At 47.9% G+C, this 22,766-nt stretch overlaps 2 protein-coding genes across 4 annotated transcripts in view; both read right to left on the bottom strand.

Annotated features, from left to right (window-relative positions):
• Positions 1-276: 276 nt before the first annotated feature.
• LOC135827499 (ribonuclease Phyb-like) lies at positions 277-13,393 on the bottom strand. Of its 2 annotated transcripts, none has more exons than XM_065339989.1 (9): positions 13,213-13,393; positions 9,559-9,687; positions 7,988-8,044; positions 7,291-7,349; positions 6,938-7,010; positions 4,677-4,738; positions 4,185-4,298; positions 1,986-2,106; positions 277-1,316 (listed from the first exon to the last, which is right to left on the bottom strand). In XM_065339989.1, exons 2-9 carry the CDS (start codon positions 9,673-9,675, stop codon positions 1,173-1,175), a joined length of 747 nt encoding a protein of 248 aa, XP_065196061.1. In that variant the 5' UTR covers positions 9,676-9,687; positions 13,213-13,393; the 3' UTR covers positions 277-1,172. The 2 variants fall into 2 exon arrangements, with proteins under 2 accessions (XP_065196061.1, XP_065196062.1); XM_065339990.1 differs by having other exon boundaries at positions 9,559-9,684.
• Positions 13,394-15,117: 1,724 nt separating this feature from the next.
• The window catches only part of LOC135827493 (solute carrier family 40 protein member 1-like), a 50,049-nt gene continuing 42,400 nt past the window's right edge, over positions 15,118-22,766 (bottom strand). For both annotated transcript variants that reach the window (XM_065339983.1, XM_065339984.1), the window contains exons 10-14: positions 21,350-21,529; positions 20,680-20,823; positions 17,714-17,830; positions 16,210-16,492; positions 15,118-15,347 (exon numbers count right to left, since the gene is read on the bottom strand). In XM_065339983.1, the coding sequence (XP_065196055.1) occupies positions 15,148-15,347; positions 16,210-16,492; positions 17,714-17,830; positions 20,680-20,823; positions 21,350-21,529 (924 nt within the window). In that variant the 3' untranslated portion in view covers positions 15,118-15,147. The remainder of the gene's footprint in view (positions 15,348-16,209; positions 16,493-17,713; positions 17,831-20,679; positions 20,824-21,349; positions 21,530-22,766) is intronic.

The raw sequence follows: 22,766 nt of genomic DNA, 5'->3' as shown, positions 1-22,766 counted from the left end.
AGTGTGCAACTGGGGCTTGGCTGCTGTAGGCCCACTGCGCGGCCTACAAGCGCAACAAACGTGTACGTCCTTTTTGACGTAAGGTTGGAATTCCGTTGTGCGGATCCCCACGTACAGACTTGCACACTCCTGGGGTTATGGACTGTCGCTGAAACCCACCAGGTCCCCGGAACCGCAGCTTTACTACACCTAACACTACACGTTACCAGTACACTGCCTGCATGCAAGCAAGCAAGCAAGCAAGCCAACCAAACAAACAGAACGGCACGGCGCAGGTTGGAGGGAGAATTGATATATGCCGGATTACTATAAATGCATTTCACAGCAGCAGCAGCAGCAGCAGCAGCTGGATACTATCAGTAAAACAAGACTTGTCCATGAGCAGGAGAATAAAAAATTAGTAAAAATAAACTAAAGCATGTTATCACGCAATCAGCTGCCGCCTCAAATCAACGCACGCACGCGCGCGCGCGCGCGCACACACACACACGATGCTATGCTTAGCTGCTAGTGCAAGTCGGCACGCTGCCAAGTTGGGACAAATCAAAATCAAACGTTAGCACAGCCCTACACGGCCGCAAAGCAACTCAAAGAGGATGAAAATTAAAAATTGGTCACCCGGACACTGAGAGAGAGAGAGAGAGAGAGAGAGAGAGAGAGAGAGAGAGAGAGAGAGAGAGAGAGAGAGAGAGAGAGAGAGAGAGAGAGAGAGAGAGCGGAGAGAGAGCAGAGACAGAAAGAGAGAGAGAGAGAGAGCAGAGACAGAAAGAGAGTGAGGGGAATGGTTACGAGTAAAAGAGCAGCTTCGGCCGCACACGGCACGGCGCACACTCGCAATGCACCAAACATCGGTAGAGCTGACAACGTGCGGTACACACACACACGCGCGCGTGGGACACAGAGTCACCAACACGCACATACACACGCATGCAAGCACTCGCACACATGCAGCACCCGGCATCGTTGCCACGGCACCGATGCCACAGCAACACATCCTGCGCTATGGCAGCACTACTGCAGTCAGCAGGAGTTAAAAAGGACTACAGCCACGAGCACAGCCAATCATACATATGCACTAGCACCGGACTGCTGCTTACAAGCTTACAAGAGACGCTCAACCTCCCCGATAGAGCGCCGTCTCCAATGGCTGCTACGCAGCACATGTACGCTCTTCACATTGCTTTGTGCGGCAGGTAGGTGATCGGGGTGTCGCTCTGGCAATGGCCGCGCTCCGAGAACACTTCCACTGGACACTCGGTGATGGCCAGTGTGCGGCCGATGCACACGGCAAGCGCAGACAAGTACTGCGCACCGTCCTGGCGACGATGACAGCGCGGTGATCGTCGTACAGTCATAGCAACACAACAGCACACAAGAACACAACACGATTCATGCTGTGCGTGCTTCCCTAGCTGCAGCTCATGTTTGGCATTTAAGTGGTCTTTGTAAAATAAGTATTTAAAAAAAAAACAGTCGCAGTCCTATAGTAACACAACACGACACTGTAGCAAGAAGGAGTCACACACACACACACACACACACACACACACACACACACACACACACACACACACACACACACACATGTGTGTGTGTGTGTACGTGTGTGTGTGCGTGCGGGCGTGTGGGCGTGATCCGCAGTAGCCTAATCGGTAGGGCACTGTCCCGGAAAGACAGGGGTGGTTGGGTTCGAATCCCGCTCGTGGATCCTTCTTTGCAACAGCACAACACAGTCGTACCCGTAGCAACACAAGGCATATGATGATGATGCATTTCGAAGTGGCCATAGCAACACAAGACATGTAGCGTAAAGTACTAGTACCGTTGATCCGCCCCTTCTCTCATTTCCGCCCACGGCAATGCTTCTCAGTGACTGAGTTAAACTTCTTGAAACTATCATGCAACTGCTTACGTAGTGGAACAGTGAAATATAACAGCTCCCCCCCCCCCCCCCCACACACACACAGTCACACAGGTTTGCTTACCCCGCCCTGCTGACAAGAGAGGAATGGCGCGACTCCAATGGCGTTCTGGACGGTCTTGGTCATGTTGGTGAAGCTGTACGTACGATCTTGACTGGGAAGGACACCGCCATCCGCAAAGTATCTGTACACACGCACATACACACATGCACACACACACACCACCCATACACACCACACACACGTGCACACGCACGCACACGCACGCACACAGACACACACACACACCATGCACATGTATAAGCCCGTCGCAAGAGAAGCACGCAAATCTGCAAATGCCCTGGACGTGCACCCACAGCTTTTCTCTTTATAGCAACGATAGCGGATCTGATTCCGAATGATACAGATCAAGACAAGCGCCAGATAACTGTCTAATCCACACAACTGGCGAAGCCATGTGAATCGACCCCCCAATGCACACCGGGCCTACACCACTCGGAGTACATCGGAATAGGACGGCCAAGACAGTCACCTATGCACACCCTGCACTTGCTGAGGTAACCAGTATAGACAGCACGCTGCTTTGATAAAAGCAGACACTAGATGCACTGGTACAGTGGATATTGGTTATAAAGTCATCGGACATAGTGATAAACCGGCTATATTGGTACAAAATGAAAATATCAAAAGCAAAACCAGAAAAAGCCAGTCAAACTATCATTATAACCAATATATCGTATATAGCGATAAATCGGCTATAAGGATACAGAATCACCATTCAAAACACCTCTTTGTGCAGAAAAATTATCGTCTATAGTGATAGCAACACACGAGTGTGAGGCATTGATGTCTCAACTTGGAGCCACATGTGTCTTTTCAGAGTGTATTCTGGTCTGATGCTTCCTGGATGATGCCTTTGGGCCAAGAAGTTCTTCACTCTAGACTGGGGAAGGTGCAGCAGCATGCATCGTGTATCAGTACGCTACATTAGCGCGATCGAGTACCCACACGTGTATAATGTGTATGTATGACGAGCGCAGTTGAAAATCGGATGTAGTGATATACCGGTTATAGTGATAAAATGTGAAAAATCAGAAGGGCACGTTATAACCAATATCTACTGTACCTTGAAGTGAAATTGGAGTTAGTTTACCAACCAGCCTTGGATACTGGGTACTGGCAACCCAGAGCCAACAGACAAAACAAGCACCTAAATTTAGATTACGCCTAAGGCTCCAACCGCACTACATGTAGATAAATCATACACGCATGTATTAGGGTGGAAATACGTGTACTGTAAATATACAAAATTTCGGCACTTCACGATTTTTGACATTTCGGCGGCGATTTATTTTCGGCGTGGGGTAGAGGGCATGGTATAGTGCGACAGATGCTGTGAAAAATTTCATCGGCGTTTTGGGTCGGTGCCGAATATAGCCGAAATTAAATAGCTGCCGAAAACTGGTATATTTACAGTATATTGCAGGCAGCAGCCACACTGCAAGTTGTATTGCATATTTCCAGCCCAACCGCCAGAAAACGTTGTATCAGGTGAGTATTGAGGTGCGTGACATTCAAAAGATACGCTACATGTGGAAAAAAGCTGCTTATACAGGGGGGTCCGCGACTTGCTGAAAGATACGTGGAGCGTTTTAGATTTCCCGTATGTAGCCTTGATGACTTATACCAAAAAAGCGGCAGTTACAGTACATGCGTACATTGTTTACCTAGTGTGACTTCAGCCTAAAGGCACCAGAGTATGCACTGTATGCTGGTCACCTACTTCTACACTACACCTTAAAACTGGCAGGTCCGTGACACCGAAATTAAAATACAGTCAACTTCGCTTATAACGACACTCGGCGGGTCATCAAAAAGGTGTCCTTATTCGCGAAGTCTCATTATTATGTATAACAGTTAGATGGACCTTTGCTCTGGGCATGGAAATTCTGTCGTTATTCGCGAACTGTCGTTATATCCGCAGTCGTTATTAGCGAAGTTTACTGTACGCCTAAAATTACATGTTGTACACTAGTATCAAGAGCACTGAGGCGGCAGCGCAACACACCTCCACTCGTGCCTGACAAAGCCAACCTGGCAGCTATGGTCTGGGAGTGGTGCTTGCAACACAGGCTACAGAGAGGGGCCGTCGAAATAGGGCGACGACACACGCACAGCAGCAACAGCAACAGCACCAGCACCAGCAGCAGCAAAACCACCAGTAGCAGCAGCAGCAGACAAGAGCACAATAATATAACTCACTGCTTAAAGTCATGCTTCTTGCGCAATTCCAGTACAAAGTCGAAGAACTTGTGCTCAGAGTTGAGTGCTGGAAGTTGAGCTGCACATACACCGTGTTTATCCCACTCATGAGACCTGCACAGAGAAAGTGAGACAGGCAGACAGAATGAGGGTGTGTGTGTGTGTGTGTGTGTGTGCGTGTGTGTGTGCGAGAGAGCGAGAGAGAGAGAGAGAGTGTGTGTGTGTGTGTGTGTGTGTGTGTGTGTGTGTGTGTGTGTGTGAGAGAGAGAGAGAGAGAGAGAACTCCCCAGACTGAGCAACTACACAAAGATCTCCGCCACGACTTGTTATCAAAATTACGCCATTTATGTTGCATTTCGTGCACTGTGTGACATGGCATTGTTGAATTTTAGGTTGCGTTTTATTTTAGGTAAAAATTACCTGTATCAAAGTTACCGAAAATAAATCCCCACCGAAATTTCCCGGTTTTACAGTACACTGTATTGTACTTACCAGAACTCAGCGTTGGGCCCGTAGAAAGAGGGCCAAAACACATCAAGGTCACTGACTAAATCCTGAACACACAGGTATACAAGTACACGAAACATACACACACACGCGTACACGAAACACACACACACACATGCACAAAACACACACACACACACACATCCACGTACACGAAACACACACACACATGCACAAAACACACACACACATCCACGTACACGAAACACAAACACACACGCCGCAGAGTCAGGTGCTATCTACTCTACTTTTGTTCAACATTGTCCGACGACGGGGGTTTCACAAAACAGCAGTAACAGTGGCGACACATTGCCAGGTTCATCGCGACGAGGTCAGCATCTTCAGAGATGTTCAGTTGAAATGTCAAGTGCTGATCTGACCAAGTGTACAACACCGTAAAAGCCCGTAATAGAGAGGTTTCGCCACACGGTAAAACGTACCAAAGTACGTATGGAAACCTCGCCGTGGTACGGGATCAAGTTTCATCCGGAAACGTTAGTGAAGGTCAAGAACATGGGCGTCAATTAGGGCCTGGGTGCTAATGTGCGCCCGGGCGCTATTTCGTATAGGTGATATCAAACTAATTTCACATCATGCCGTACTACTGCATGTACAGATCAGGTTAGCACAGTGTACTGTACGTATGTGTTATTAGCCGAGTATCAGGGCAATACCGGCAGATATCGTAGCCGGTATTGCCCGTACTACGAGGCTAATAACACATTTATAACATGCATACTTCCCTAATTTGATGTACTCATCAACGTACACTGCCTTCACACGTGGAATTCGGGATCATGGTACGAAAAACTACGAGGCACATGTATCCAACTGGTATTACATGCGCACCTACTTGTATGTGTATGTGTACAGTGTGTATGGGGTCAAATGCCGGGCAATATCGTGTAATATTGGACCGCCTGAGCGGGCTTGTATGGAGGAATATTGCCCGCTCTGTCTGGTCGCTGATTGGCTGTAGACCTGGAAACGGTCACCTGACATGTAATAAACTAAGGTATACTACAGTACTGTACATGTATATGTATAATATATTATGTATATGGAGCTATGCATGTACTGTACTGTGTACTGTACAGTGTACTGTACACTAAGGTATACTACAGTGCAGTACATACACAGAGAGCTGTGCATGCACTGCTCTGGGTACCGTAATTCCGCGCATATACGGCCATGGGCTTATATGTGAAACAATGCAGTTTGGGGATAAAATATCCAGTAAAACATCTTCGTATTTTAGCCCATGGGCCGATATTCGAATTTTGAAGGTTCACGAAAAAGTACAAGTCCGTGCTCATGGTCAGTCTACCATACTCTACTGGTAAACTGCACTGACCTGCTGTACCATGGTAGGAAGAGTCCATTTTGTGAAAAAGTCTACTTGACACGTGAGTTCAAGAGTACATAACCCCCATGCGTACTCTCCACACCAGCGCAAGGCCGGTCTCGAGGCAGGGTACCATTGTTTTTGATCCAAGAGCACCCGCGACTCCCCGGGATCCCCTCAGATGTGTACGGTATTATGACGCAAAGATCCGATTACGCTCGACCAAGACCCTATGCAGAGCTGGATCAGGCGTTGCACACTCTGGGGGTTATGTACTCTTGGTGAGTTGCATTTGTGTCTGTTTATTAGCCCATGTGCTTATAAACGGAGGTGGGCTTATATGCGCGGAATTACGGTAATGGACCCGGGCTTTTGCCCATGGGCATTCGCATGGAGGTGGGCTAGAAAATGGGACAAGAGTGTTGAGACGCGGCAACTGGCCACGCACACGGGTAGTGGGCGTATCTACGGGCTTTTATGGTATTGTCGGTCGGAGAAGAACGGGGGAGTCAACCTCCTGGCCTAGACTGTTCTTATTTTCATGCACTATACAGTCTATGCACAGTTGAGTCACCGTGCACCAGTATACATTGGTATGCTGTGCTCGGTGAAATTCTAGCCTGGTCGTTCTTCAGCGCCCGGCAGTACTGTAGCCACAACATTCGGCTACGACGACGACACACGCACACGCATGCCGTAGTGTTACGTGTGTTAAAGCCGGGCATATTCCTGTGGAAGCCCATGTCCGGGCTAGACTTTCTACTCAAGTCAGGCTTCTACTCAAACCACAAATTTCTATGTATGTCAACACTAAAGCCAGACTTATGTGCCGACAGTGCATCTCGAAAACCAAGCTTGTATCATGATGAGACACCTGCTTTACAACAAGACAATACGGTACCTGGATGGGAGCTGGAGAGAATGGCCAAGAGTCATTGCAGTAATTCGGACCTTCGCTGCCGTCCTTCGTAGGCCTGCCAGACAAGTGTGCAGAAACACCGAAACACGATGAAGAATCAGATCTGACACCAAGGGCGTCGGAAGGTAACTTTTAAAGGTGATACGGTCAGCCATCTGCGGTGCTGTTTACTTGTTGAGAGCTGGGGGTGACTCCGCTGAAAATTTCCCGAATTTAGATTCCAAATCCGAGTTAAAAAGCTGGTCACCTAATTCTACACTACACCTGAAACCCGGCAGGTCCGTGACACGGAATTGAAACAAACCTAAAATGACATGGTTTACAGTATGACATACCAGGATCCATGGATGGTGAACCCATCACTTGCCACTGCTGGAATGTCACATTCTTTACTCTGCAAACATACACACACACACACACACACACACACACACACACACACACACACACACTCAGACATGCCCATCGCAGAAGCGATGATAGGCTATTGATAGCGAACAACTATGTTAGACATAGCAACTTGTGCTGGGATTACACCATTCAACAGCTTGCAAGGCTGATGAATTGTCCGCCACTAATTTTAGCCTGGTATCCACCACATAGCTGATTGAAGTGGCTATTTTCTGGCCAGTGAATCCCTATTTTCCTTTTTTTTTCATTCTTTTTTAGACACACACACGCCACACCACATACTCCGGCATACACGGGCTGTTGGTAACCACCCAGGAGAATGAAAGAAAAGTCAGGAAGAGTCTGAGAAAGAGAAGAAAGACGTGTGTGACCATAATCGTCGGGAATCGAACCCGCAACCTATTGATTGGAAATCGCTGCACATACCACTGCACCATATGGGACACACACACACACACACACACACACACACGAGTAAAACAAATAGAGGGAAACACCTTCGCAAGTGCTCCATGCTGGGCTCGTGGGGGTGTGCTGGCGATGGTGTATATGTGTGTGTGAGGGGGGGGGGGGGGATGTACATGAGTGCAAAGTGTAACACACATGGCGTTCCAAACTCACCCCACTATGGTGATGGCGGCCAAGTCCCTGGATATTGACAAGCGTCTTTCCACCTTGCTATATGCAGAGAGAGCAGAGAGAGCAGAGAAAGAGCAGAGAGAGCAGAGAAAGAGCAGAGAGAGAGAGCAGAGAGAGCAGAGAGAGAGAAAGAGAGAGAGAGAGAGAGAGAGAGAGAGAGAGAGAGAGAGAGAGAGAGAGAGAGAGAGAGAGAGAGAGAGAGAGAGAGAGAGAGAGAGAAAGAAAACCAGAGATGAGCAGCTGAGTCAGCAGCGCCAGATGATATGCTCACAATACCTTTCTAAAACGACACCAATACAAAGCGTGTGTGCGTGGTGGAGTTGGTCAGGAAGCAAACCAGAACAATATCAACGTCAGACTTAGATCAATCGCGCTTACATGTAAAAAATAACTTGTCCCGGCAAGGGATGATTCTAACAACTGTGTCACACTGCATTCCCACATTGCTTCCACCCAATAGTTTGCGCAAGAAGCGGAAAAACGAGGGTGGGGTACGCACATGCTTACATGCATGCACACACACACACCCTACACCCTACACACACACACACACACACACACACACACACACACACACACACACACACACACACACACACACACTACTACTACTATCAATCAGCTACCCCTTGGGGTCACGCCGCCCTCCACTCAGAGAACTGAGCGCAAGGTGAGGGGCAGTGGCGCAAACAAAACAGGAAGTACAGCAAAATGAATTGAAAAAAGGAAATCAAAACAAGCTGCCATATTGATGGAAAGGGACTCACAAACAGAGGAAGGAAATATCACAAACCAGATGAACAGTCTGCTGTACTGTAGGTCCACTATAAGTATAACATGCAACGACTGAAAAAGGAACAAAATTAATGTGAACATGATGTTCTGTTCAACAATAACGTCTGGACGCGTACTGCTTCGGCCTTCATGCACCAGGAAAGCACAATCTTGAGCTGGAGGGTGGGCACCGAACGTCCCACAAGGGCTCCACAAGACGTACTTTCACGAAACGACGAGGAGTATGCGCAGCAAGCTAACATCACTACACCATCGCCGCACGACGACTGGTCACTCAGGTCCAAACAACACAACAAATTCACAATTACAGCTATCACCGTGCAGGAATAAATTGTTGCGAGTGTGACCTGTATCCTTTCTCATCCAGGAATCCACTTGTTTTGCCGAACGCCACTGCATTGTTACAGGCTGGGGATTGATCCGAGGGCTCGCCACGCCACTGCGGAGGATGCGGAAAGGACGCAAGAAGACGGTGACGGCAACAAATTACCCGCCCTGGTCGTCAGCTCACTGAATGTCCTTCCGCGCGAGCGAAACCAGCTGCAAGGCATGAAAAGCCTACTGCCAGTCAATACCCAGGGACGACCCTGACCAGAAGGCCAAGGCCGCCCCGTGGACACACACGCACACACACGCACACACACACACACACACACACACACACACACACACGCACACATGCACACACCCACACACACATGCACACACATGCACACACACGCACACACACACCCTACACACACAATATCCTGACTCACCCAGCACGCACCCGGAGCCCATTGCTCCTCGAACAGCATATAGTCCCAATCGGCATAGACACACATTGCTGTCGCCATGACCAAACCAATCGAAACAAATGCAGAGATCCGCGCCATCCTGACTATCTACTGCATGGACATACAAGCATCACACACACACACACACACACACAGCACATACATACGCACGCACACACATAAAGGTCAAAAAGAATGGTTTCACCAATTATAGAAACATACGTTGTAACGCTGCGTTTCATGCACGTAGCTAAATGCTAAGGCAATCATCAGACAACTAATGCTTTTGTCGCGGGATAGCTTGTTCTTATTGTGGGGGATACGCATGGGCATGTAGAGGAGGTGTGAGCTATCAATGCAGGGCATGCATGGAAAGAGCGAGTGATAATAATTACATCACTGGATGGGCATGCGCAGTAGGCGCGAACTTGCATGAAGCGTGCAGAGGCGGAGAAACCACCAGGCAGGACAAGGGTAAGCCATGGGGGCACTGGGCAGAGGGTGTGGTGTGTGGCGGTGGAAGCACACTGTGGTGTCCACATTCAACAGCCGCGGGTATTCAGAGGATGTGGCGGTGATAGTGGTAGCACGCGGTGGCTATGTCACGGCAGAGTAGGTGGAGAGGTAGAACTTGTTTTGGTGTCTGCACTTTGATACCAACTCCGACCTCTTGTTGAGCAGAGTGTGAGGCGTCTTGAAGGTGATGATGCGCAACTTTTCTGCTAAACACAAGCAGCACCTTTTGGATATGTTGCTGTAGGACTTGGCCCGATCTATGACTGCCCATTTGATGCTGTATTCCTCACCTTGGTCAGCCAGCGCCCACGCACACACATATATAATCAAACTCGGATACTGAGCCAATACTGTAAATCAATTATATTTCGTAAGGCGGCACCGAAAAAGTTCTTTGTTTCAGCCAGGTAACCCGACCGACCGATGCTTTGAGTGCCGACTGATTCTTCTCTTTTTTTGTATGCATTCATGCATATGGGCGTCATACGCATGTACATTATACCGTAAAGTACCGCCAGAGCACCCTGTCTCGCGAGAGCGCCCCACCTTGATTTTACAGCCAAGGGAAGAAAATCGTATGGCAGAGTGCTACTACAGTCCATTCATCGGAAACTGGCCCGCTGGCTTTTGAAAGTCGGATTTGGGCCGAATTGAGGATCAAAAACCCACTTTAAATCTCAAAAATCTGGGTTTTGGATCTGCTTCTCCATACATTTTGCCAGGGCATACCTGTCCTAATTTTGTAAAACCTGGCTGAATTTCTATTTCCCTGTTCTTGGACTTTTCTGGCCTCAAATGTGGCAAGGAGTAATTGCACGGGTCACACAATGCGTGATGTACTGTTGTTTTCACGATATCTACAACTATATGACAGAGACACCAACAAGTTAGGGTGCCAGTTTCCAATGAATGGACTGTAAGTTTGTACGCTGTGAGAACTAAGGTCACACTTGGCATGTTATGTGGAACTCGCATCCGCTCGAACACAAATTGGGCACAGATTGAGTGCACAACGTGCAATGTGTGTACAAGATCCGTGTCGTATGACCTACAGACAGGAAATCACCTCCACAGACAACCAGGAAAGGACGAGATGGTGGGGTGCTCTGGCGGTCCTATACGGTACATGTAAGTGATCGTACTTCACGTTGTGCCAGGCCCACGGCCAACGCTCTTAATCTTCCTTCCGCGCACCGTCTGCATTACTATTAGGGCTGAGTCGGGTAGCATTTTCTTCGGGTATCGGGTCCGGGTAGTTTTCCACGCGTAGCACGTGTACCCGATCGGGTAATGTTCCCATGGTAAGACCACAGTGCACACCGGCCCCGTCCCTTACACACTGGGTAGACATGCGTGAAATTCAGAATTATTTGTACACGTGCACTGTAGACCACTCAGGCTCTCTCTCTCTTTACTCTTTCTACATTATGTCATCTGCGACTTCGGGTTTTCGGGTACGATTTGGTACCCGTCTACCCGAGGTCCTCCCGGGTAGCACGGGTACCCGACTATCCGAGGTCCTCACGGGTAGCACGGGTACCCGTCTACCCGAGGTCCTCACGGGTAGCACGGGTACCCGACTATCCGTGCACACCACTAATAACTATCAACCACAGAGTAGCAAAATACCGATATTTTCCTACTCTCGCGATGCTCATAGTACGCACAGCGTACTCGGATCCGGCGCAAGTTTAGTTTCTGGAATCAACTAGAACCGACGACAAGTTTGAGCGCGTCGTCGTCTCCATGACCACCATCTTTATCGCGGGGTTTCAACTATCTTCTATGTGAATCCCACACGTTTCAAAGAGATGTCCGCCATGTAGTACTCACATTACCACCCAATTTACCCGCTTCACATCCTGAGCGGCGGACTCCATGATCGTCGCGCGGAGTTTTAATGCTGAACTGCGCGCGCGCCGCACCCTCCAACCAACGAACTTCAAACAACTGGATGGGGATAAAAGTGATTGGAGCCGCCTTGATCAGTCCCATTCAACTCCAACGACCGACATCATGCTTTTCAGTTGCTCCCTTTGTGCGAAAACCACGACCGGCCTCCAGCCGTTCGTGGATCATGTGAAGTGCAAAGGACATCACAAGAACCTGGAGGCTGGCCGTCAGCCCAAGTTCCTGTGTTCATGGTAAGTGGTCTGTTATACAATTCGCATTAACCCGCATATTTGCCGCATAATCCCGCATATTTGCCGCATAATGGCCTGCTTTCGCCCGCATAATTATGCGCATAATTTAAGGATTTTGTCCACGTTATTCTGTGGGGACAGGTTTAATAGTGGACATTATAGTGTAACTTGAAGTTCCTTGGTCCTTTTTTTCTTCCACAAATATACGGTATGTGTTTTATTACTCAACCGTTGTGATGGACGTTGGAGCGTTTGCGCACGGCATACTCTTCAAATAATTCAAATAACAATAGGGCTTGAAAGTGATGACGTCAAAAACGGCCAGGGAGTACTAAGTTGACATCAGATTTCTATTTTGGATCCACTAAGGTGTGACTTTGCTATTGCCTCAGTATGTGGGTGCATAGCAACCCACTCATGTCGTATGCAGGGGTGACTTTTACTTCGTCACCAGTTGTAACCCCGCCCCCAGTAGCCAAATCAGTCAGTTTCACTGGTTACATCACCTTGCTGTGAGTAAGACGGCTTGAAATGTGCTTGGATCCATACAAAAACTGGATCCAAGTGGATCCAATTTTTGAATTTTTGAAATTGTTGCTATGCTGTGACGTAGCACTTTCAAGCCCTATATAGCGCACAACGACTACGTGTATCAGTGGCGCCGCCTACAATGTGGTCAATATCGGGTGACCCAATATCGTACAGTGCAGCATGTGTAAAGAGCTAACTCATCTACCAACTTCCTACAATACTAGGATGATTGATTGCGGTGTATGCACACGTACAGTCATACACTCTGCAATTTTACTACGAGTACAAGACTCACTTTGACTCTGGAAATACGGCATAAACTGGGGAAGCAGACACACCACTGAACAAGTCGCGGGGCCTAGCTTTTTCATCACAAAAGGACATTGAAATTTGAATGAAAATGGATTATTCGAAGCAAGATGATGCATTCCATCTTCAAACTTACCTCAGAGAAAGACACACGAGAACCTGACGACAAATCGACCGACAGGGACAGCAGAGAACACGGCAAGACCTACTCCGGCACTTTTACTTTTCTGCTTTATCGGCGAAGTGATGGTGGTTTGGGAGGAGCACGATGTTCAGGTCATGCATGCAATGATTGATGCACTTGCAATGATTGCAATAATTATTATTATCAAGAGTACATAACTACACGTGTGTAGTTATTATATATATGTACTCTTGTTATTATCGATGCGACGACAGCTAGCATTATAAATAGCTTGCTGATTTGGCGCGAAGTGACAAGTGTTGCAAAAGAAGGGGCTTCGAACTCCGGCCGGGTCCACAAACCTGTCCCTCCAGGAAATCGCGATTCCACGGACGCAACAAATTTCGCGATTTTGGCCCAAACCCGCGATTTTCTGAAAAATCCGCGATTTCCCGAGTTTTACGTTGTTTTCTGCATTTCTTTTGACATTTTTCTGCACTTTTCACGCAGTATACCTGGTATACAGTGTTTTCCATGATCCTGCTCGTAGGTTATTTCCACAGTACGCAAATAGCGATTCTAAGGATACAACAAATTTCGTCATTTGGCCCAAATCCGCAATTTTCTGCCAATAATTCCGCGAGTTCCGGGCAAGTTCCGCACTTTTCACCGCATTTTTTGTTGTTTTCTGCCGCAATTTCTTGGGCAAGTATTCCCGCAGGGACAGACAAACAAGCGGGATGGCTGCGATTTGGGGATTTCCCGGTTTCGCGGCCGTCGGCGTGGGGCCATCGCATCGCAAAAAATGCCAAAAATGCTTCTGTGAATCTCGCTTTACGTCATTGCATAATTATGCATCTGATCAGCCTGATGTGAGTCACATCAGGCTGATCACAGGATAAGGTGCAGGGAGGCTGAGGGAGCCATACGGCTAGGGCTAGTACAGTAGTAGTAATCAAGAGTAGATAACCCCCGGGGGTTATCTACTCTTGGTAATATTACACCAACAGACGGCTGGCTGCTGTTCAGGCACAAAGTTACTATGCCTTAGTATGGCAACGGGCCAGGCTGCCATGAAAATTGGAAATATTAAAAAAATAATAATAATAAAAAATGGAAATCAAGAAAGAAAATAGCGCACCGTACCGGGAGCACCATGGCGCAGCTATTAATACAAAATTAAAAAATAAATAACAATAAGATCATAGTGAGTCAACGAGGGAGTCAGACACTTTTCCTGTATCGGTGGCAATGACTAAGAACACAACCAAGCTCAAGGATCAAGGCGCGCAAGCGACTCCTAAGCATCATCATCGCTATTATTCCAAACAACTTCTAGGTTTTCTTTCTTTCTTTGGTACAGCAGCATAATGCGTAGCTCAGTCCATGCTACATAAACACCTATATAACGTAGACTATTGGCAACACTAAACGTGTGTGTGGGGGGGGGGGGTGCGGGTGCGGGTGAGCGTACGTGTGTGTGTGTGCGTGTGCACGCGTGTGTGCGTGTCATACGACATGTGCAATGTAGATAGCGAAAATAAATAGAAATATCACACGCGCCGCAGAGCACGTGGGGCGACCTAAAGGCCAGCCGCCACTCTCAATCCAATCCGTGTTGCCTTTGGTTACGTAGTGACCCGGAGAGCAGCGGCAGCAGCCCATGCACAGCCCCCTAACAAGACAAACAGCGGCAGCAGCCCATGCACAGCCCCCTAACAAGACAAACAGGTCTTTCTTCACAATTTTAAAATAGAAAAAGAAAAGAAAAGAAAAAAAAGATGATTCATGGCTTCACCGTGTGCCCACTTTCCGGTTGCGGGCGGCGGGAACAAAACCATGGAACACACACACGTACACCCTATGCAGACCCTCACCCATCATTAGTAGTTGGGTATGGGAACATATTTTTAAAAAAAACCGAGTGCAAAATCACCTAGCGATGGCCTACAGTTCCACGGCATTGGTTATCGCCATGGCATCGCCATCATCGTCGTCACTCTGGTCATGCGCCGCGATAATGTCGCTCCCTCTATAGGTGACATCGTCGGGGTTTCCCGTGCTGGCGGCCACCAGCTGGCGGTGGCGGTGTGGCGAGTCGTTGAAGTCGGGAAGACGCGTCCACGGCGTGCAACAGCTACAACAACCTGTACATACACACACACACACACACACACACACACACACACACACACACACACACACACACACACACACACACACACACACACACACACACACACACACACACACACACACACACACACATATGCACACGTACGGTAAGTCCACAAATTTTCGGCCATTCAAATTTCGGCTAAAACCTATTTCGGCCTGTACTGCTGCCGCCTGTATACACTGTCACACCGGACTTTGCAAAACAAAATTTCGACCGTAACAAATTTTCGGCCAAACATGACCAGGCCGAAAATAGCCGAAAATAAATATGCAAAAAGGCCACGTGGAGACAATAATCTTGAAGGGGAAGTATACCCTAAAATCAATTTTTCACTAGTTGTAGTCTTCGGGGTGCCGAGTCGAATGGTTTTGGTCCGAGGAAGCTGAGACACTCCCTTCCTCCTTTGTTCCCAATCGAACTCTCGCACTTCCACCGAAAAACCCGTGAATTCGGAAGTTTGCACTCCACTTACGGAAAGTTGTCTTACGTAGGTAGGGTTGTGATAACGGAGAGGCAGACAGAGAGCCGCAACACACACGCACGCACGCACACACACACACACACACACACACACACACACACACTTTCAAAACGCCTACCGCATCAGCAGAAATGTTCGTCTGGAATTCAATTTCGTCTTTTTCATCCCAGGACCTTTAGGACTAAATTAAAATAATGCAGGATTAATGTCGATTTGTCCAGCTTTTCAATACACTCTTTGATCTTATCATCAATGGACGAAATTTACGACCGGACGAACTCCCTTTGTTTGGAGTTGGATGAAATTATTGACCGACGGAATTTTCTGCCCGTACAGTAACACTTCTTACACTGTCCGCAGCGTCCTCCGCCGCCGTCATCACCGCTTCTACTCCCGCTGTAGACCACACAGCAGAGTGGGAGTCCAGAGGACAAGGACGACGCTGACCGACTACGCGCGAACGTCGTGTAGAGGACGGCAGCAACGACAACAGCTGCAAACGAGGCCACCACAAGGCCGCCGAACTGCGTGGGGTCCGGGAAACCGATCACCAGAACGAAGTGCAGCAAATCCATGTTGGAGTTGAGAGCATTCTGTACGCCGCCCACTGTTCCACGATGCTCTTCCGCAACCTAATAACAAACAGGTAGAGATATGGATAGTCAGCAACAGCAGCAACAGCACCAGCAACAGCAACAGCAGCAGCAACAGCAGTAGCAACAGCAGCAGCAGTACCGTCATCAATGACAACAACAGCAGCAGTAACAGCAGAACCACCGCAAACGACAGCAGCAGCAGCAGAAACAGCAGAAACAGCAGCAGCACCAACAAATGCAGCAGCAGCAACAGCAGCAGCACCATCGTCAATGACAACAGCAACAGCGACAGTAACAGCAGAACCACCGCAAATGACAACGGCAGCAGCAATAGCAGCAACAGCAGCAGTAGCAACAACAACAGCAACAGCAGCAGCAACAGCAGCAATAGCAGCAACAGCAGCAGTAGCAACAACAACAGCAGCAGCAGCAACAGCAACAGCAGCAGTAGCAATAGCAGCAACAGCAGCAGTAGCAACAACAACAGCAACAGCAACAGCAGCAGCAACAGCAGCAGCAGCAACAAAAGCAGCAATAGCAGCAGCACCATCGTCAATGACAACAACAACAACAGCAGCAATAACAGCAGAACCACCGGAAATGACAACGACAACGACAGCAGCAGCAGCAGCAGCAGCAGCAGCAGTAGCAGCAACAGCAGTAGCAACAACAACAACAACAGCAACAGCAGCAGCAACAGCAGCAATAGCAGCAACAGCAGCAGTAGCAACAACAACAGCAACAGCAGCAGCAACAGCAACAGCAGCAGTAGCAATAGCAGCAACAGCAGCAGCAGTAGCAACAACAACAGCAACAGCAACAGCAGCAGCAACAGCAGCAGCAGCAACAAAAGCAGCAATAGCAGCAGCACCATCGTCAATGACAACAACAACAGCAGCAATAACAGCAGAACCACCGGAAATGACAACGACAGCAGCAGCAGCAGCAGCAGCAGCAGCAGCAGTAGCAGCAACAGCAGTAGCACACCACGGAATGCGTCAACTTTGCTCAGGTACTGTAAAAGGTGACAGCCATCTTCGATCCATACCTCCCATTATGGTCAACACAAATTCCCTTTAAAATAAAATAAACCGATGGTGAGCCTATAGTGATTATGTTAAAAGAGAAAAAGGACCTATAAGTTACGAGTTATGACTAACAGTTCATCAAGGCAGCGAGATCAGATAGTGCGACTAACAACAACACACACAACATCTAAGGGTGTCTAAGGTAAGGGTGTCTATTGGATAACTTTACCTCCATCTGATACAGCTGAGTGGTAGCAAGGTCAAACATCCACAGGCCAATGCGAGCCGTTACTATGCCGATCAGGAAGAAGATTAGAGAGGTGGACAGCACCGAAGACGTCTCGTCCTACATGCATACATACACACACACGTACACACACACACACACACACACACACGTACACACACACACACACACAAACACACGCACGCACGCACGCCCGCACACACACACACACACACACACACACATCCACATCGTCGCTGCAAAACTGGCAGCAACAAACTTTAGGGTCCCTCACTCAACCTCCCAAACGTAGTCTCTTTGCTACATACATTACTTGAAATGCTCACCAAATTTTCGAGTCTGGCCCGAAAAATTGGTGAACATTTGAACAATTCAAGTGACGTACGCAGCAAAGAGATTGTGTTTGGGTGGTTGAGTTGAGGGACCCTAAAGTGTAAATGCCTGCTACCAAGAGTACATAACCCCCCAGAGTGTGCAACGCCTGATCCAGCTCTGCATAGGGTCTTGGTCGAGCGGAATCGGATCTTTGCGTCATAATACCGTACACATCTGAGGGGAACCCGGGGAGTCGCGGGTACTCTTGGATCAAAAACAATGGTGCCCTGCCTCGAGACCGGCCTTGCGCTGGTGTGGAGTGTACGCATGACATCAGAAGATCCGATCCCGTTCGACCAAGACCCTATGCAGAGCTGGATCGGCGTTGCACACTCTGGAGGGTTATGTACTCTTGCTGCTACATGTATGGAGTCAGCGAGTACATGTACTGTAAAGTACCGCCAGAGCGCCCCACCTCGCGAGAGCGCCCCACCCTGAATTACAGAAAGAGGACTCCCGTTTCCGGCGATGGAAGTGAACGTCGTATGGTCTGGTGCGACGGAAGTAGTATGTGGTTCACTCTGGGTTTTTTTTGCAACATTTGGGTTGCGTCGCATTGTACTTGTACGGCGAGCCATGTGAACTACAGTACCCACTGCCCAGCGCTGCAAGCAGCACAAAACAACACGGAATTTACCTTCACCAAGCCGCCGCCGCTGTTGCTTCACTGCGCCAGTCGATGTGTAGGTGTATGTATGACCCCAGTACAGACCACCTCACACACTCGCGGCCGCCCTGCCTCCGCAGAGCGACCACGACAGGACGATTGGTGGGGCGCTCTGGCGGTACTTTATGGCACTAGCACTTAGAAAGGCAACAGACTAGAAACAAAATCGAATAGCTGCTCTGCGATTGCATCGGCGGAAAACCCTAAAAAAAAAACTCAGTCACGCAGCCTGCTGCTGCCTGTTGAGACAAATCTTGTTTGTGGCGGCTGAAGCATAGGTAAAACCAGCAAACAGAGAAAGAGTGTATTGGAAACCTGCTGTCCTGCATGGACTCCGCACTCACATTTCGTTCTGTCGGCCCGGGTAGCTACTTGCACGCCCATAATTGCCATAGCTACCCAGACCCTTTATCTAGCATTCTCTCTCTCTCTCACTCAATCTCTCACTCAATCTCTCTCTCTCTCTCTCTCTCTCTCTCTCTCTCTCTCTCTCTCTCTCTCTCTCTCTCTCCCTCTCTCTCTCTCTGTCTCTCTCTCTCTCTCTCTCTCTCTCTCTCTCTCTCTCTCTCTCTCGCTCTTGTCGTCACCATGTAGTCTTTCATTTCGTCTCTCGTCTACCCCAATAAAAGCCGTCCTTTCATCTACCAGTCCTCTGTCTCGTTGCTTGATGCAAATATGGCAGAGTTGAGTTTCAACAACTACTTCAGAAACACATTGATGCTGCTGCTGAAAAGTAAGGCGGTGACGAACACACAGGCTTAATGCGCAGCCTAGTGGCGGTCTAAATTACTAAAGCGTTCCGATTTTAGACATATTAGGGGCCGTCCGTAAAAAATATCGAACTTTTTCACCAAACAAATTATTTTAGTTTAGACCTAATCCCTCCCTCCCTCCCCCCTCAGAACATAAAAAAACTGTTGACATTCACATGCATAAATACAAAAAGTTGCAAGTGTCACTGCTCCTGCGGCTATGTACATGTCTCAATGTTTTTTTAGACAAAAATTGGTCAACCCCCCCCCCCCCCCCAACACCCCATACCGAACTTATTTCGTTTGGTGAAAAATGTTCGATATTATCTTATGGACGACCCCATATGTTGTGGAATACTCTGAAATCATGGAGAGCAGTACAAGACGCCAACGCACCTCGCCCGACACATACGTGTTCTTCAGCGTCTGAACACCAGTGCTAATGCCAGAGTTATCACTTCTTGTTTATTGTCTCAGTACTCCGTGTTAGTTTTGTACTCTGCTTGCTGCACTTGCTGACTGAATATTAACTGATTACATTGGTGGGCGGTTGGTCATAACTCGTAAAACGTTGTCCTGCCTTTATTTAGAACTCAGATGGTGAGCCAAGGAGAACAATTGTAACATGGAAATTGTGGGCACGAGTTATGTGATCGAGTCCACCAACTAAACCAGATTGTGAACAGTCAAACGTGCACAATCTAGCACGAAACTGACAAGGAGTACTGAGACATTCCACGCTGGCGCTATCGAGCAGCACTCAAGCTGACTTTCATGCCGTGGAATGTCTCAGTACTCCTTGTCAGTTTTGTGCTAGATTGTGCACGTCTGACTGTTCAAAATCTGGTTTAGTTGGTGGACTCGATCGCATAACTTGTGCCCACAATTTCCATGTTACTTCCTTTATTTATCTATGATTATATTGAACTCAGATGGAAAGCCAAGGTTTAAATTATACAAAAGAGAAAGACCAAGGACTTGTAGTTCCTTGGTCTTTCTCTTTTGTATGATTATATGGGCTCAACATCCGAGTTCATATTGTTTATTACTTGATTCTTATCACCAAGCTTTCCTCTTGTCTCTCCTTGTTGTGTATTTTCAAAATAATATTATTGTGTTGCGTTGCATTGCTGTCAGTTATCACTTCTACCCACCATGCTGCTGCTGCTGCTGCTGGTGCTGCTGGCGGCAGTTATGATTGGGGTAGTTGATGCAAAGCTGCTTGTGGCAGAGCTTGTGTAGGTGAGGTTGGAGTCTCCAGGGTCGGTCGCGTTCAGATCGCATATGCCTTTCTGCACCTGTATATACAAAAACACACGCACACACGTACACATGCACACACACACGCATGCACACACATGCGTGCACACACACACACGCGTGCACACACACACCACAGAGTCATTAACACTGAAAACACACACACATCACAGTTGCATGGCAGCCACATCTTATGACCGCCTTTCAAGCACAAACGGAAAGTTTCCTAAATAAGGTCTGAACAAACTGATCAGCTTCATTTGGGCAAGAAAATACTCAAATCCACTTGTCCTATGAGTCCCATATGGTATTAACATGTATGTAAATGCACACACATACACACACACACACACACACACACACACACACACACACACACACACACACACACACACACACACACACACACACACTCTCTCTCTCTCTCTCTCACACACACACACACACAACACACACACACACACACTCTCTCTCTCACACACACACGCACACACACACACACACACACACACACACATAAACACACACACGTACACACACACACAGCACAGCACAGCAGCATACCGGCACAGTTGATGGGTTACCGCTGAGGAAGACAGACGCAGCACACAGGGAGAGGCACACCGCCTCCGCCCAGATAGCGACTAATCCAGCGTTGATCACTCCACAACGTCGACGCAGCGGATGGTAGATAAACGTACCGAGGACGCCAAACAATGCACCCAACGCCTGGCACACACTCACCTGTACAACAACAACAAGAACAACAACAACAACAACAACAACAACAACAACAACAACAACAACAACAACAACAACAACAACAACAACAACAACAACAACAACACCAACGTGAGAATTAAGATTGAAACAACGACTACTAAGAAACAAGAACAACAAACAACATCAGGTGCACCAACACCACTACCATTACCATCACTAGAGAAAGCAGCATCAGCAACAGCAGCAACAACAACACTTTTTGTTACAGCAGCAGCATCAGCAACAGCAGCAACAACAACACTTTTCGTTACAGCAGCAGCAGCAGCACAACAGCAACAATAACAGCACCATGTACAGCAAGCAAGAGAAGTGACGTCACCATAAAAAAACGGGAACAACAAAACGAACACAAGAGGGACGAGGGAGCATGCGCTCATGGACACTCGTTTCACTGCCGTGTTGTACAGCACTGTCGGGCGCTGAAGAACGGAGTGCCGACGAAGAACGGCCAGACTAGCATTTCACCACGGCACAGCATACCAATGTATACACGGTGACTGTGCATAGACGGTAGTGCTTCCTCTGCGCCATCGAAATTGTCGCAGTTTAACTATTGGTATAAAACGGGCTATTTCCTCACCGGCAGTCGTACCACGGTTAAGGAATCGGGCATAGACGATAGTCATCAGTATCGGGTGACGGCAAAGTTCTATTTTCTGCTGAAGGAAGCTGACCATTTTTGAACTTGACGCAATTTCTTCGCTGATGTCGCTACACGCCGCAGTGTTTTTTCCTCTTGGTGTGTAGCTTTCGACTTCTTAGTTCTCAGCTGTACATATAGTTTATTAGTAGAATGTGTACAATACGTTTACTCGTGCTACATTGCTATTGCCGCTCTGTACGTCAGCTACTTTTTGATTGCTATTGGTATCATTTATTTTTATTTTTTTAGCACCTCATTGATCTTGCTCGTTCCTCATTCTTCATTCCATTTGGCCTATGCGAAGACTAGACAAGCTTGCTTGGCGATGTCAACGCGAAAAGGCTGATAGTAATAAATAATAATTATACTGGTATGATGATTACAGTACGGTACTCAGCAGTTTTCGGGTTTTACTTGTGAAGTAAATACAGTAGTTGCAAATTCGTGTCTTTTTAGGACTGTTTTGATATTTCTTTGTTGCCTATTCTTCGTGTAGCGCCCATCTAATGTATGTATGGGGGGTGTTCGTCAACAAACATGCATCTAAAGATGCTT

The sequence above is a fragment of the Sycon ciliatum genome, chromosome 11 (genome assembly GCF_964019385.1).
Source record: "Sycon ciliatum chromosome 11, ocSycCili1.1, whole genome shotgun sequence".
NCBI lineage: Eukaryota > Metazoa > Porifera > Calcarea > Leucosolenida > Sycettidae > Sycon > Sycon ciliatum.
This window is presented reverse-complemented; position numbering and strand designations above follow the sequence as displayed.

What these genes read in the sequence shown, in the direction of transcription:
- LOC135827499 (XM_065339989.1), bottom strand. Translation starts at nt 9,675, where the DNA reads ATGGCGCGGATCTCTGCATTTGTTTCGATTGGTTTGGTCATGGCGACA. An exon ending in GGGCTCCGGGTGCGTGCTGG is followed by an intron (nt 8,045 to 9,558) that starts GTGAGTCAGGAT and finishes CTCTGCATATAG; the next exon opens with CAAGGTGGAAAGACGCTTGT. An exon ending in TTCACCATCCATGGATCCTG is followed by an intron (nt 7,011 to 7,290) that starts GTATGTCATACT and finishes CTTGTCTGGCAG; the next exon opens with GCCTACGAAGGACGGCAGCG.